The sequence below is a fragment of the Impatiens glandulifera genome, chromosome 7 (assembly GCF_907164915.1).
Source record: "Impatiens glandulifera chromosome 7, dImpGla2.1, whole genome shotgun sequence".
NCBI classification, from domain to species: domain Eukaryota; kingdom Viridiplantae; phylum Streptophyta; class Magnoliopsida; order Ericales; family Balsaminaceae; genus Impatiens; species Impatiens glandulifera.
The window spans coordinates 29,413,591-29,428,735 of record NC_061868.1 but is presented as its reverse complement, the minus strand read 5'-3'; the positions used below and the strand labels follow the sequence as shown (position 1 = coordinate 29,428,735).

The window sequence follows — 15,145 nt, the reverse complement described above, 5'->3', positions numbered from 1 at the left end:
ATTCACGTATAATCGTATATACATGTTACATGTTAGCAACTCCTATCCGGAATTTATCAAAATTTCCATGTTTCCTTTATGTCACATAGCACTGGAATTTTTGGATACGACCTGGACCAAACACAAAAAAATCATGTTAAGGTCATGTAATTTTTGTTCGGGTTAAAATTAAGTCGACCTGCTTAACCTGATTAATAAATAAGTCAAAATCGAGTCGACTTTACATGACCCAAAGTAGACTTGATAACCCGTTTAGAAATTTATTTTGTTGAGTTTTTTGTTATTTTTTCTTATTCACTCACTCATTTTCTTTTGTAAAATTTTCTTATAAACGGATTTTTGATTTAACTTCATTTTTGTATTGATGTCATTTTAATTTGAAATAGAGGGATGTGAATTATTTACATCGAGTTTGGTTCGAGTTGAGTTAGGTAATTTGGTCAAATGGGTCAAACGAGTTAGGATTAGGTCAATCACAAATAAACAGGTCAAGATCGTGTTAGAAATTTAGACCTGAATTACAAAACATGTCAGCTTTAGGTTAGAATCGTTCAACTTGTTAATCTGTCAACCTAAACCGCCAACCTAAAACTTACTTAGATTGTCACCCCTAATGTCACACATGTTGACATTAACCCTAGTCATTTGTGACTATCTTAACATGAATTAATCAAATACTATTGCTTGATATTTTAAAATGCCTCTAACATGAACAATCTCTTGAAATTCATGTCTAACAAAGTTGTTTTTTCAACAAAATACCTATGGTCACATCTCTATACCATTATTCCATATATTTTACGGATACTTTGTTAAGATCTGTAAAATAGGATCTAAGAAAATATCCTTGTTAGGATAATCACCAAGGAAAGAGCCATGATCCCTAATCAATACTTGGAAAACCTCGACGAATGATACACGCAACAACACAAGGTCACATCAACATCAACTCACTCCAGGTTATATTTTTCCATCACTCTTAAATAATATAAATTGGATGAGAAAAATTTAGTGTTAAATGTCATTCTTGAATCTGATTTTTTTTTAAAACAGTTTGTTGTAATCAAACTTTATTCGAGAAGGACACTCTGTAAACACTAAAATTTTACATACCCAATTTATACATTTTAAAATGATTAAACGATTAATTGACTTAATTATTGTGATAATTAAACTCAAATTAATTAAGAATAATGGCCAAGGAAAATAAATAAAATAATTTGGGATAAATGATTATACTCATTTTATCTCAAATTAATTTTAAGAAAATTAAAGAGATTAAAAATAAATAATTTAGGATAAATGTTGTATCCATTTTATCCAAAATAAATTATTTATTAAACCCCAAAAAATAAATAAAATAAATTGGCAAAATAATTGTCATATTTATTAAAAATATTTTGTATATTTTATGGATAAAAAATAAAGCCAAATGGATAAAAGAAAAAATAATTGTCAAACAAACCCTTAAACTGAAATTGAAGCATGATCATGTGTGGCCAAAATCCAGACAGATTGCTGTAGTAGAAGCCATAGCCTTCGGATGAGCGATGGATCTTCATCCAACGCCAAGGAGCCATATGCGTAGCCCGTTGCAGCGGAAGAAGAGTGCTTATGTGCAGCACCAGATCAGAAAATGGACGCCTTAACACCATTAATCGAAATGCGACTGAATGCCTAATTGCGGATGAAACTCATACGGAATGCCAACGGAGCGTCCCGCATTCAAATTTGTGCCTGAAACAACTTCGCTTCGCGCCTGGTTTGTCTTCTTCTTCGTGACGAAAAACATGATAAGAACAAATCCCATCCTTAGTTTGTCAAAGATGGAACTCCGTCGATATTCCACCAAAACGGTTGATTCAAAAGTTGAAATGATCACCCTTAGGGGTGAGCAAACGGGTAAACCCAACCCATATTCAACCCAAATTAAATTTACCCAACCCATATTATTTACTAATATGGGTTGGATATGGGTTGGGTAACACAAATTAATTGTTTATTTTTTCATTGAACATATATTTGACTCATTTAACACATTTTTATCCGTTTAACACGTTTTGACATGTTTAACACATATTGACATGTTTAACACAATTTTGACATATTTGACACGTTTTTCACGTTTTTGACACATTTAACGTGTTTTGACATATTAAACACGTTTTTCACATTTTGACATGTTTAACACGTTTTTGACATGTTTAACACGTTTTTCACGTTTTTGACATATTTAATATGTTTTTCACAAATATAATACATTTTTGACACGTTTAATACGTTTTAATAAGTGTTTGACCCATTTAACCTGATTTAACACATCTCTGATACGTTTGATGAGTTTTTGATCCGTTTAATACAATTTTTTTACTCATTCAAGACTTTTATCACATTAAACTTCTTAACACACCAAACAATCAGGTATATAAACTAGAAAAATAGTCATAAACTTGTTTTAAAATTAGATACAATTATCGAACAATATATACTCAAGTACATAGTCCACCACAAATTGCAAATAACAAATGAAGAGATGACTTTCTCATAAATATGAATGTTCACAATCAAATTGAGGATTCTATAGATTTCCAACAGTACGTGATCTAATATCCTTCAACTTCTTCAATCAACTTCTCCGACCTAAGTACACAGTAACATATTATAGTATTAGGTAAGTATGTGCAACTATAATAGTAAATAAAATCATCTTCCCCAACCTGTTTTCAGCTATGATGTTAGATATTCTCTAGCAAGCAATCTGTAATAAACACTTTCAAATAAATAAGTGTTACATACAATCATGCAACAATAAAAATATAATTTAAATATGAATTTAGCTAAACATATACATTTGTTTGACGATCATCATATTTCAATTAATGACTACTCAAAAGCTATTTCTGACAAATCTGTAAAAGAAAAATTATGTCATACAAATTTAAATTTAAATATGATAAAAACTTATAATTATAATAGTTGATTATTGTTCTTTAATGTTTCCATGTTATCCATTTCTTCAACAATGTCAACAAGAGGTGAAGATGTCTGAAGCCAATCTTGATCACATATTAGGCATTGAATAATTCATGGACTAAGTGAACTTATGAAATTATTTAAAACTCTTCCACCAGTACTAAATACTGACTCTGAAGCAACGGTGGAGACTGGAACTGCCAATACATCTCGGGCTATTTGTGAAAGGATAGGAAATATATGAAAATTTATTTTCCACTATCCCAAAACACTAAATCCATCAACATCTTTCTTAGTGTCTTCATTTAAATATTTTTCGAATTCATATTTCTTTTCTTCACCTAATGTTCCCATCTTATGCCTCTTATAACGCAACATCATTGTGTCTTCCATTGAAGTTGACTGAGATAACAATACACTTAATTGAACTATTTCATTAGTATCACTAGATGGATTCAACTCATTTTTGTATGCATTGTACAGTTCATACATATCTTGTTTCACTTGCATGCTCATTCTAGCCCCAATTTCTTCAACGTACATTTCCTTTAAAGTGAAACTGACATAATCTATCTTTTGACGAGGATCAATGATAGCTGATATAAAGATCAGTTTATTCATTTTTTCTATATCACCCCAATATTTGTCATGTTTTCTTTTCATTCTTCTTGCCATGTCACATATATGCAGATCATCATTGTTTTCATAATCGTGTAATATGTAGTGAACCATACTAATCTCATTAAGAAACGTATTACAAGTCACATATGAAGAATCTGATACTTGTATAGTGAGCTCGTAAAAATGCTTCAATATGAAATAAAATGCACGAGTGTAAGCCCAATCATCAACTCCTGACATCCCAACCCCGTTATCAAGGTCAAACAAAATATTAACATCTTCTCTTTATATCTTTATAACACTCTTTCAAATTTTTGAGTAGTGTCCAACATTAAATAAGTAGAATTCCAACGAGTTAAGACATCTAAACAAATCCATCTCTTTGATTGCACCTTTTCTAACTCAGCGAATTGCTTAAATTTTGCAAGTCTTGATGAGGATTGACGCACATAACGAATTGCCCCTCTAATGCGACTAATAGAATCATCAACTTCTTTCAAACCATCTGTAAATATTAAATTCACAATATGGGCAATGCATCGCATTTGTAACAACTTTCCTTTCAAAATGCTAGTTCCCGAATTCATAAAAGTTTTATTTAAATAGGCCACTACAGTGTCATTTGAACTTGCATTATCAATAGTAACAGTGAATATCTTATCAACTCCCTAATCTATCAAACATTTTTCCACTATTTTTTCAATTGATTCGCTAATGTGACTTGAAATCGGACAGAAAGATAATATTCTTTTATTTAATGTCCAATTATTATCAACAAAATGATCAGTGAGACACAAATAGTTTACTCTTTGAACCGAAGTCTAAGTGTTTGTGGTAATAGAAACCCTTTGATCAATATTTTAAAAATAAGTCGTGAGTTTTAACTTCTTACTCATATATAAATCATAGAAATTCCTAGTTGTTGTCCATCTAGATGGAATGTAAAACTTAGGACACGCGGATGACATTAATTGCTTAAATCATTCACCATCCACAAAGGAAAAAGGAAGTTAATCTATAATGAGCATACATGCCAAACTTTTACTAACATTATCTTGGTCGAATTTTCATGCCGAAGGAGAGCTTATTTTTCTTGTGTCTAGACCTCTCTCTCCAATGATTTGTTTGAAAACTATTTAAATGTTGTTTCAAGGTGTTTGTTCCAAATCTCGATGGTGCACTATACTCCTTCTTACAATGTATTCACATCCATCTGATTTCCCTCACTATTTTCAAATTTTTCGAAATGCATCCACACATCCGACCTTAGTTTCACTTTTTCCTGTGTCCTTGAACTTGTAGAATCAGATTCATTATTACTCCTCATTTCTACGACATCAACTAACTCTTTTATTTGTGACATATTATTTATCAGAGTGATCAACCTATAATCTGTCCCAAAAAAAATAAAAAACTAAATTTAATAAAAACTAGTTTAAACTGTCTCTCTCAGATGATGTATCTTTTTTAAAATATAGTATTGATGCTAAGGAACCAAAAGATGCACCTAACATGAGATACACAGGATTGCAAATTGGAATTTTCTACACAAGACAATGAAAGTAAATTGCTATTTAGACTTAGATAAATCTACCATTTTCAAGAAAGAACTGAAGATTATAAAACAGTTCATATGTTAGACAAAGCCAATGCAACACAAGAAGACACGATATCAGATTGCATTGAACTGACATAAATTCAGCTAATCCATAAGCTTTGGACTGGGATAGCTTACAAACTGATCAATTTCTACTTTATTTGGACTTCTTTGGGAAGCAGAATCATTAAGAATAAAAAATTACATGTTTTAAGTCATTACTTGAATTTCCTAATAATAGCTCTCTATAGACTATAACATGATGGATTCAAACTTCAAATAAGTTACCTAATTATATTGGGAACCTCACCAAATTGGTTTAAATAGATCTGCCATGAAACTCATTTTGTGGACCAATATCATCCTTTCAACTTTGCTAGAATCTCACCTACATTTATTTCATTTATAACTATCTTTCAGGCTGAAATATCCAAATATAAGCTAGAACAAATCCATACATTTAAATTATACCTTATTATTTAGATGAACTCCTCGAATGAACTTGAATTCCCAAATCTCACATATTGTTTATTATTTACAATGTTGGTTAGATAATGAATACAACAAATGTTGTGAAATCAATGATTCAACTAGCAACATGATCTCCAAAGAAATTGTATTGATTTAATTTAGATGGGATTATGATCTATAACCTGAAAAAACAATGAAGACATATGATTCATTTCTTAATTTATCGTTCTTACAGTGTTATCAACTAATATTGGATTAACACATAAAAATAAATGAAACAAAGACAAACAAAATGATGCAAATCTCAAGTAATAGATGAGGCGTACCTGTTTAGAGTCCTTTGTGTAGCTCTGGCAGTGACCTGTCTTAACACTCGAACTCTATACATGACATTACGATCTCAAGATACCTTTTCCTAAACAAACCCACCAAGAAGGGAAGAAGTTGAAGAAATAAATCTAACATTTTACACCTAAGCGTTAGAACAAACATTGATTAGGATGACAAATGGGATTTCTTTACTTTATTGGTGTTTTGGGTTATACTTAAAACAACAAAGAGAAAAGAAAGAAATGTACTCAAATGGAGGGATTAGACGCCGAAGGTTTAACTGAGTATCTGATTCTGATCAGTCCGAGTAGGAAAGAGAAAGAAGTAACCATGGAAGTTTTCATTCAATCTTCTCTGCTTACTTAGCTCCGTTCATTATTGAGATTTTAACTCCTGACTTTCGAATGAAAAAGGCATAGGGAGAGAGACGATAAAAATGAGAAGATACGTACGATGAAAATAAATTAATTAAATTGATTTAGTTTGGGTAATTTGGGTAAGTCTAACCCAACCCGAATTAGACCTAACCCAAACATGATTTTTTACTTAATTCGATCCACTTGCTTAACAAACCGACTTTGGGAGGTTATAAATAGCCCCCCCCCCTAAACAAATCGAAGGTAAGAGATTCACTCTCAAGCCATCAATCAAGCTCTAAAGAAAATCCACCATTAAAGCTTCAAGATTTCTAGAATTTTTGAATTTCCGGGCAAGGCTGTAAGACTTTGATTCAGGCGTTCAGAAAGCTTTCCTAAGAGTTAAGAAGTGTTTTCCAACTTTAAGTAAGCTTTCAATCACCCTCTAATTCAATCTACTAGTTTGAAATTGAAATTTTTATATTTTAGTTTTCATAGTTTCATATATTGTCTGGTTGTTAAATTTCTTAATTGGAAAACAATCTTATGATCATTTATAAGCTTTTTTTTGAAGTAAAAACCATTCAATCAACCTAAATCAAAAACCCTCAAATTTGAATTTGAAAATTTTCAAAATTGGGTTTTCTGTTCTTGAGTTATTGCTTAAGAACAACAAACTAAAAAGCTTCCCAACATATTTCTAATGATGTCTATTTGGATCAGTTTTAGTCCATCCCGATCATGTTTGATAAAAACCAATTTTTTTATACAAAAAAAAAATAAGTCCTTTAATTGGTCAAAACGAACCGTTAGTGTTCAAGTTTTGGTTTCATTCAACCATATTAATCATAAGGAAACTATTGACAAGCTCCTTATATTTAATCAAACCCCCAAAACTAGAAACTCATTTTTTGTACCAAAACTGTTTGGTTTAAATGGAACCTCTTCCCGATCAAATGACACGTCGGGATGATGTTCAAAATGATCCTTAGAACTATTGGAAGCTACCCATGCCTTTTAATCAAAGGATTTGTGCCTCAAACAAAACTTCAAAACCTACAGTTTTTATGTTCTTGATAACTGAGAAACCTAGCCCAGGTTTATCTAGAACCGATAAAAATTAGTCCAAGACTAACTTAGGACCGAGGGACATCAGCACCAAGGACCGAAGAAACTTAGTCTAGGTCTAATCTAGAACTGAGTGTTCTTCGCACTTATGATCAGCAATAATTAGCCTGAGGTTAACCTAGGACCGAGGATTCCCGCACCCGACTAAGAATCCCGAACCTCAACCGAGGACTTTCACACACCTACCGAGGACTATTAGCACCTCAATCAAAGATTCCCGGACCTCGACCAAGGGACATCTACATCTGACCAAGGATTTTAGCACCTCGACCGAGAGTCTTTAGCACCCCAACCGAGAATCCTAAACCTCAACCGAGGGGTTTCAAACATAAGACTAAGGGTTTTAGCCCTAACTGATGAAAATTGTACCTAGGACCAAGAGCACCGGTCTTAGGGTCTGTTTGGTTCCACCTTTTAATTTTCAAAATTATTTTTATAATTTTGGAAACTAAAAACATTTTCTAAAACTTTTAAAAAAAAATAAAAAATTATTTTAAATTATTTTTTGAATATTTTCGTAAAACAAAATATTTTGATAAAGTCTTGTTTGTGATTTATTTTTAAACTCTAATATTTTTAAAATTGATATTCTTCAGGTATATTGCTCTTCAATCATCGTCATCAGCTACAAGTACGAATATTTAAATATTATTGTTACAAGTTTACAGGGTCGACCCTAGGGTAAGCCCAGCAAGCCCACGGGTTAGGGCAGCCCACTAATAAAAATAAAATTTATATTTGGTTAATTTATTGACATTTTCAAACATTATAGTTGATAGTAGAGTTGTTCTGAAGTAGGAATATTTTAATGATTTATTTGGTCTGAATTCAAATTTCACTACCAACAAACAAAATAAATCTTTACTGCTAACATTTTTTTCCCACTTATTTTCTATTTTTGTGTAGGGCAGCCCAACATATAGGGTCGACACTATAAGTTTAAATACACAAAACATGTGCATGTCTAGAACCAGAAAAATAATTTGTTAAAATAAAATGTTATACAATCAATTTTCCAAAAGCCATAATTTTATAAAGTAGATACCGTTTTATAACGGGTATAGAGGATATAGGACGAAAGTATTTTTCCTTGTATCACCAAACTATGAAGCAAAATGAAACTCTAGTTAAAAATATGTTTGTATACGTATACATTTTTATTGATTTTAAACTAAAAATCAATTGGCGATTCTTTACCAAATTAATAATCTTTTACATTAATTATTTTTAATAATTAATTTAAATAAAGATTTCTTTAATCAAATTATAATTTGATTATTTCAAATTTAAAAGATTATTTAAAATTTGATCAAAAAGTTAATTATTATTATAATTAATATCAAACTTTCAAGACTCGTTTTATAAATATTTTAAAATAATATTTTATTTAAAAAAAATTCTGACACGCAAAACAAGGTGGAAATTTTTTGAACCTCAAGTTTTTCCGGGACAAGGTTTTCCAGGGGTTACACCTACTATTTCTTATTTTTACTGTTTCATAATTATGTTCTATAATTGATTATAGGGATGACAATGGTTATCCGTATGCCCGATACATGTCGGTACCCGATGGTCGAGTTCGGGTATTTTAAATTGGGTTTGAAATCGGGTCGGGCATGGGAGAGGGAGAAGGTACTCGGTCGGGTACGGGGTCGGGGATAGAGAGTGTGCAAAACTCAAACCCAATACCCGACTATATTAATATTAAAAGTAAATTTTTTATTAGTTAATGTGTTACTTTTCAAATTTTTCATCATTATAAATGTAATCAAATATACATAATTTAATTTGATCTTATCTACACTCTACTCCAAACATCTTCATAAATACACTACACTACATTCCAAGTTTAAATTTTTTATATTCCCCAAAAATATATTTTTGTACATAAATCTTTAAACTTCAACCTTTAGTTTAATAACAAAATATTACTTCTCTCTCATTGTTTTTATATTCAATCTCTAACTTTTCTAAATTTTATTCTATTTTTTCTCAACTATAGTTTAGTTTCTTCAAGATCTACAAAATAAATATATAGGTAAGTAATGTTTTTATTTGTATTTTTAACATTTCATTATTATTAATTTTAAAGTTATTTTTTTTCTTCCAACGGTATAATTTTATAATTTTTTAATCGGATAATGAGATACCTGTCGTGATCGGGTATCCAACAAATTGGAGATGATGATAGAAGTAGAGATACTTATATAGTTCAGAAACAGGTAGTAAAATAAAAATCGGGTTCGATGATGAGTAATTCACTACACGACGGGTTGGTTACCCATTGCCATCCTTATTTGATTATTTTGATAAGACCACCCAAATCTTATATTTATTTTAGTTTAACCTAAGTAAAAAATATATATAAGACATCTGACTCTGATCTTTAGATCCAATTGGCAGGCTGGCATGTAGCCTTCCTAGTGTGAAATCTACACCATTATGTACCATGTGAAATTATGATACAATTTACTTATAATGATATTATTATTATTATTATTATTGCAGTTTAGTGAAATATGCATAGAATAACAGTAGAGGAAGAAGGAAGTCAACTGATGTCTGATGATATATATTAAAAATAATAATTAAATAATAAATTGAGCATAAAAATAAACAGTAGAGAGATAATGAATTAATTAAGAAATTGTTGATTTATATGGTGAAGATGTGGAGTAAGCTTTAACAGCAAAAAGAAGTTTTTGTCTTTTCAATGGTCCATCTTCATGATCAACTATCTGGCTATCCCAATTCATTCCATCAGCAATCCTCTTCACCTTCACTAGCAAATCAACATCATCTCTTATGATCACACTCCCTTCTGGCCTCAAAACTCTATCCATTTCAAGCAATATATCTTCCATTCCTCCACACCTACATACATCATTTACCAAATTAATTACAATCATCTTTTAATCATCTCTTCTCCATCCCATCAAACACATGTTATTTTACCTATTATTGTAAAGTGTGAATATCCCATCCGAGTGAATCAAATCATAAGTCCTAGGATATGTAGACATTGCTTCACACCTAAATCAAATATAATAATAATAATAAGCATGACCCAATTAACAAAAAAAAAGTTTTTAAAAAAATATAATAATAAACTGACCAGTTTTGATAAGTCCCAATTAATCCGCGTTCATAAATAACTCCGAGAGTGTTGACTTTGGATTGAACAGGGACAACATTCATAACCCAGACCGGTTCTTGAATAAGAGCGGCTGCAAAACCTCCTAGGTTAGCGTTCATGTCTAGAAGGTTCCTGTACCTTCCAGATTGTCCAAGCTGATTGTTCACGGTTTTGTAATAAGACACTCTCCTCTTCCATAGGATATGGTCTTGTAAGAACATTTCGGAAGTTACCCCTTTTATCATACCCTTACTTATCCTCGGCGGGATATCATTTAGCCTTTTCGGCCATTTTGACACTCCCCCTCCACCAATCTCTTCCATTTTCGAAACTTCCGGCAGAGGTGTCACGCATGTGTCCATATTTGTATACCTAAAATGGAAAAATGTATCAAAATATATACCATAACACATTTAAGTCAATTGTAACTAATTACTACTAACCAAGCTTTATCCGGGTCTTGGGCGGGGCAGAAAGGCGGGTTTTGGGTGAGTTTGCATTTTAAATGATTGTAGGGCTTTTGCCAAATGGCTATGTCATCTTTCTCCACAAACTTGGTCCAACAAAGACTTTTTGCTACATTCTCTATCGCGGTTTGCTCGGAGTTCAAATCTTCTTTGCTTCTTTCCCAACCTTTCCAGTATTTTTTCCATCGAATTGGAGGACCCGACAAGATCCAATACCCGCCCGGTCTCAAGACTCTATCAACTTCCATCAAGTACACTCCCCCTGTTTTAATATCCATAACAATCAATATTAAACATTGAATTCTTACTTTCTAATACTGATTGAGTCATAATAAATTTTATTACTTAAATAAGTGCATTATAATATATTTAATTACTAACCGTGTTGACCCCACGGGATGAGACAACGGGAGCAATGGGCCATGTCAAAAGCTCTAGAAGGATATGGGAGCCTCTTGGAAGCCATGACCCCAATTAGAGCCGGGACTCCTCTCTCCAAGGCAAATTGCACTTGAGCCTCGTGACTATCTCTTGGTGCAAACGACATTGTCAAGATGTTTCTCGACATAAGGTAGGATCCCCAACTCGCCACCTATGTATATTGGAGAATCCAATGAAAAAAAACGTATTTTACTTTTATTAAATATAAATAAATATTTTAATCATTTATCTTACACAAATCAGTTTTTTATCGAACAATATATCTTTTAAAATAAATCTATAAAATTCCTAAAAAAATTACAAAACCAAACTATTAGAGAATAAATCATGATTTACAAAGAAAAAATAATGAGATATAACACGAAAATATGGTCTGAGTATGCCCGACAAACCCTCGGGCTAGTACAGCCCCTAGGGTAACCCATGTTTTAAAATACTGATAATAAATTAATTTTATTGTAATTATAAATATAAGATGATGTAACTTAGTGATTTATTATATAAAAAAATTATAACTTATTATGTTTTTAAATCTAATCAAAAAAATATTTTTAAATTAGACTTAATAAAAAAAGTATAACATTTTTTCTATGGACTAGTGAACTCTGGGCAGAGTAAAAAGTTTGGCTTTTGGAAGACATGATTGGGGAAAAGCATGTGAATGAGATTGTTTTAAGAATATAAATTATTGTCCATCAGAGAAAAGGAGCGATCCTATTGGCTGACAGAGGATTATATTTCAAGTACTAAATACAGAGACAGTTTGACTTCTATTGACTAAAAATGTTTTGTCACCTTTCTTTCCTGAGATGTTGGATAACTTGTTTTATTAATATAGTTTTTTAATCATTAATCAATATAAATTAAAATATTTTTATTTAATTTTACAAAATTTAAATTTTAAATATCAAACCAATTACAAAAACAAATAACATACCTTCTCATTACAAAAGATTTAAAAAAAAATCTCAAATAATCAACATCAAATAAGCCTGCCTTTAAAGCTAATCAGTTTGCTTAATTATTCTAAAAGAATTAATATTATTTTGATAATTCATTAATACATCAATTTTAAATAATTCTATTTTGTCCTCTTCTATGTTAGTACAAATAATAATTTTAAAGTTTTGTCTCTTTCTCTAACAATGATGTCTCATTTATTGAGAACTAGGCTACCAGTATTAATAAAATATTATTTTATCTATTTTTTTATTAAACAAAAATTTTATTTTTTTTAACTAGCTTATCATGATTATAATAAAATTCTGACAAAAATATCATATTTAACTAGGCATGCCTTGAAAATATGAACATAGGAAATATCCTCAATAGTAATTTATTTGAAGTATTCAAATACATGCAATATTTTTTTTTTATCTGAATTTAAATTCATATAAAGTTAGATTTGAGTGAAGTTGACTTAATACTCTGTGTTGAAATGATTATTTATTAGACTTCAAAGGGCTTGTGTGAAATGATTAAATAACATTTATGTTTGATGTATGTGTAAAAAATATATTAGCTGGCTCTTATCAAACTATTTTTAGTATTAAAATTTTTCAAAAATAAAATAAGGATTTTGATAGTTTTAGTTAGTGATTTAAATAATTTCTGAAGAATGATAAAAGATGGGGTAGTAGTAGTTTATTTAGATCAAATACAAATAAACTATATCACACAAGCCTTTAAAAGTGTTTCTTAGTTGTAATTTATAACAATTTTACATTATTAACATATTTAGAGATAAGATGTGATTAATATGAACCAAGTACAAAAGTAGAAAGTTCACACTTTCTAAATGACCCATTACAACATTATCACATATAATAAATAAATTATATAATACTAATATTGAGATTGTATTTATTTTTCTCTTTACAATTTCTAAAGAAAGCCATGGTTTATTATTTGTGGGAAAAATTAATTATTGATGGAGAAATTAAGAATAAAAAGTTAATATGCTCAATAAATTAAGCCAGATCTTTGGAAATGAAATGTAATAAATAAGATTAAAATATTAATTAATCTCACCCCACATCCAGTATCAATGGCCGTTCTAATGGATCCATCTTTGAGATTAATCAGCTTCCCAATGTCATCGATATACGCATCCGCCCCGTTCGGAAACATGGTCCCGCCGCCGGGAAACCGGAAACGATCGCCCTCGTATCTGTGTTTAGTAACAATTATAATTAGAAAACGGATTGAAGAAATAATAACAAATGAATTAATTAGTTAATACCTGATCCAATTTTGGACAGCTTTTTCAACAGTTAATTCCTTATGAGGAACATTAGCGTACCAAGCTAGATCCCGGCTTTGGGGCCACTTGAACGGATTCTTGTATCCAAATGGAGCTGGAATCCGGCACTTAAGAAGTTCTTTCTTTTCTGGGCAATGTCTTTCTCTGTAAATCAAACGGTCTCTTTTGAATTTCAGGGACCTTTGTACATCTTCACATGGAGTGTACTCGCTGTACTTGGAGTGGCAATGAGGGTACACTTTGATGCCTTTGTCCAGTGCCACTGTCGATCCGTCGTTGGCAGAGTGATGGGTTGAGAAATCTAGGTTTCTGGTGAGAGATGATGGGGTTGATGAGTTTGGAGGGGAGAAACAGGGGATGGTGGTGGTGGTGGAGTTGGGGATGACGGTGGCGCCGCCGCGTTGCCAGAGGCCGAGATAGTAAGAGAGGGAACAGAGGACAGTTATGATGAGAAATGGGAAAATGTTGGATTTTAGTTTGTAGAGGAAAGAGGATCCAGAATGGTTTGGTTTTGAGGTAGGGTTGTAGTAAGTGACGAAACCACCTGCCATGGCCGGCTTATGAATCTCTCTCTCTATACTATGAAGTGAATGAAGCATTCAGTGTGAAGTGTGAAGAGAGTTTAATTATTTATATATAATTAGCAATATGCTTTGGTTAGTTTGATTCTGAATATAATAATTAATGAGAAGATGGTAATAAATTGTTATATTAGTTTTAACTGATAAAATATTAAGGCCTTGTTCGTTCTGAGATTATTGTAATAACCTAGAGGGGAAAATAAGTAATAATGGGTGATGATTTTGGGGAAATTTGACTAAATAACCTCAAAGATGAGGTTATTTGAGCCGGTGGTAAATTACTAATTAAATTGCGCTCGTGGTCTTTTTATTTTTTTTTGACGAAATTGCCCTTGTAGCGAAACGCTAAGTCCCTTAGCGTTTCGCTAAGTGGATTAGGTTTAGTATAAATACTTAAATTTTTCCATTTCCTTCATTTTCTTTCTCTCTCTTCGCTCTCTTCTCTTGTTCTTTCTTTGACGGCGGCGACGGAGGCGGCGGCTACGGCGACGGAGGCGACATAGCTTACATGATCTTGATTTCAAACCCTAACCTAAATCGATTTATGTTTTTATTTACACGATCTTCATTTTAAACCCTAACCCTAAACTTATTTTGCATGCAGGTGAAGGATTTGAAGGTCGAAGAAAAAAGGAGAAGAAGATCTTCATTTCAAACCTTAACCTAATTCGATTTATGTTCATGTTTCCATTATCTTATCTTCATTTCAAACCCTTCGATTTAATCTGTTCTTATTTGGTTCATATTGGTTCTGTTTCAGGGAAGATTCGCTAAGTGTTTA

At 31.5% G+C, this 15,145-nt stretch overlaps 2 protein-coding genes across 2 annotated transcripts; both read right to left on the bottom strand.

The window, feature by feature from the left end:
* Positions 1–3,231: 3,231 nt before the first annotated feature.
* LOC124909701 lies at positions 3,232–3,834 on the bottom strand. Its single transcript, XM_047450354.1, has one exon. The coding sequence runs from the start codon at positions 3,832–3,834 to the stop codon at positions 3,232–3,234; it is 603 nt and encodes a 200-aa protein (XP_047306310.1).
* A 6,281-nt stretch (positions 3,835–10,115) lies between these two features.
* On the bottom strand, positions 10,116–14,334 carry LOC124909700 (probable methyltransferase PMT15). The gene is made up of 7 exons (XM_047450352.1): positions 13,763–14,334; positions 13,552–13,690; positions 11,461–11,671; positions 11,056–11,341; positions 10,592–10,984; positions 10,432–10,509; positions 10,116–10,350 (listed from the first exon to the last, which is right to left on the bottom strand). Exons 1-7 carry the CDS (start codon positions 14,332–14,334, stop codon positions 10,116–10,118), a joined length of 1,914 nt encoding a protein of 637 aa, XP_047306308.1.
* Between the last annotated feature and the right edge of the window lie 811 nt (positions 14,335–15,145).

Excerpts from the sequence above, each read along its gene's own strand:
- LOC124909700 (XM_047450352.1), bottom strand. The coding sequence starts at position 14,334 with ATGGCAGGTGGTTTCGTCACTTACTACAACCCTACCTCAAAACCAAAC. Across the intron at positions 11,672-13,551 it reads CCATTGATACTGGATGTGGG|GTGGCGAGTTGGGGATCCTA; the intron begins GTGAGATTAATT and ends CAATATACATAG. Across the intron at positions 10,351-10,431 it reads TTCACACTTTACAATAATAG|GTGTGGAGGAATGGAAGATA; the intron begins GTAAAATAACAT and ends TGATGTATGTAG.
- LOC124909701 (XM_047450354.1), bottom strand. The coding sequence starts at position 3,834 with ATGTCAGGAGTTGATGATTGGGCTTACACTCGTGCATTTTATTTCATA.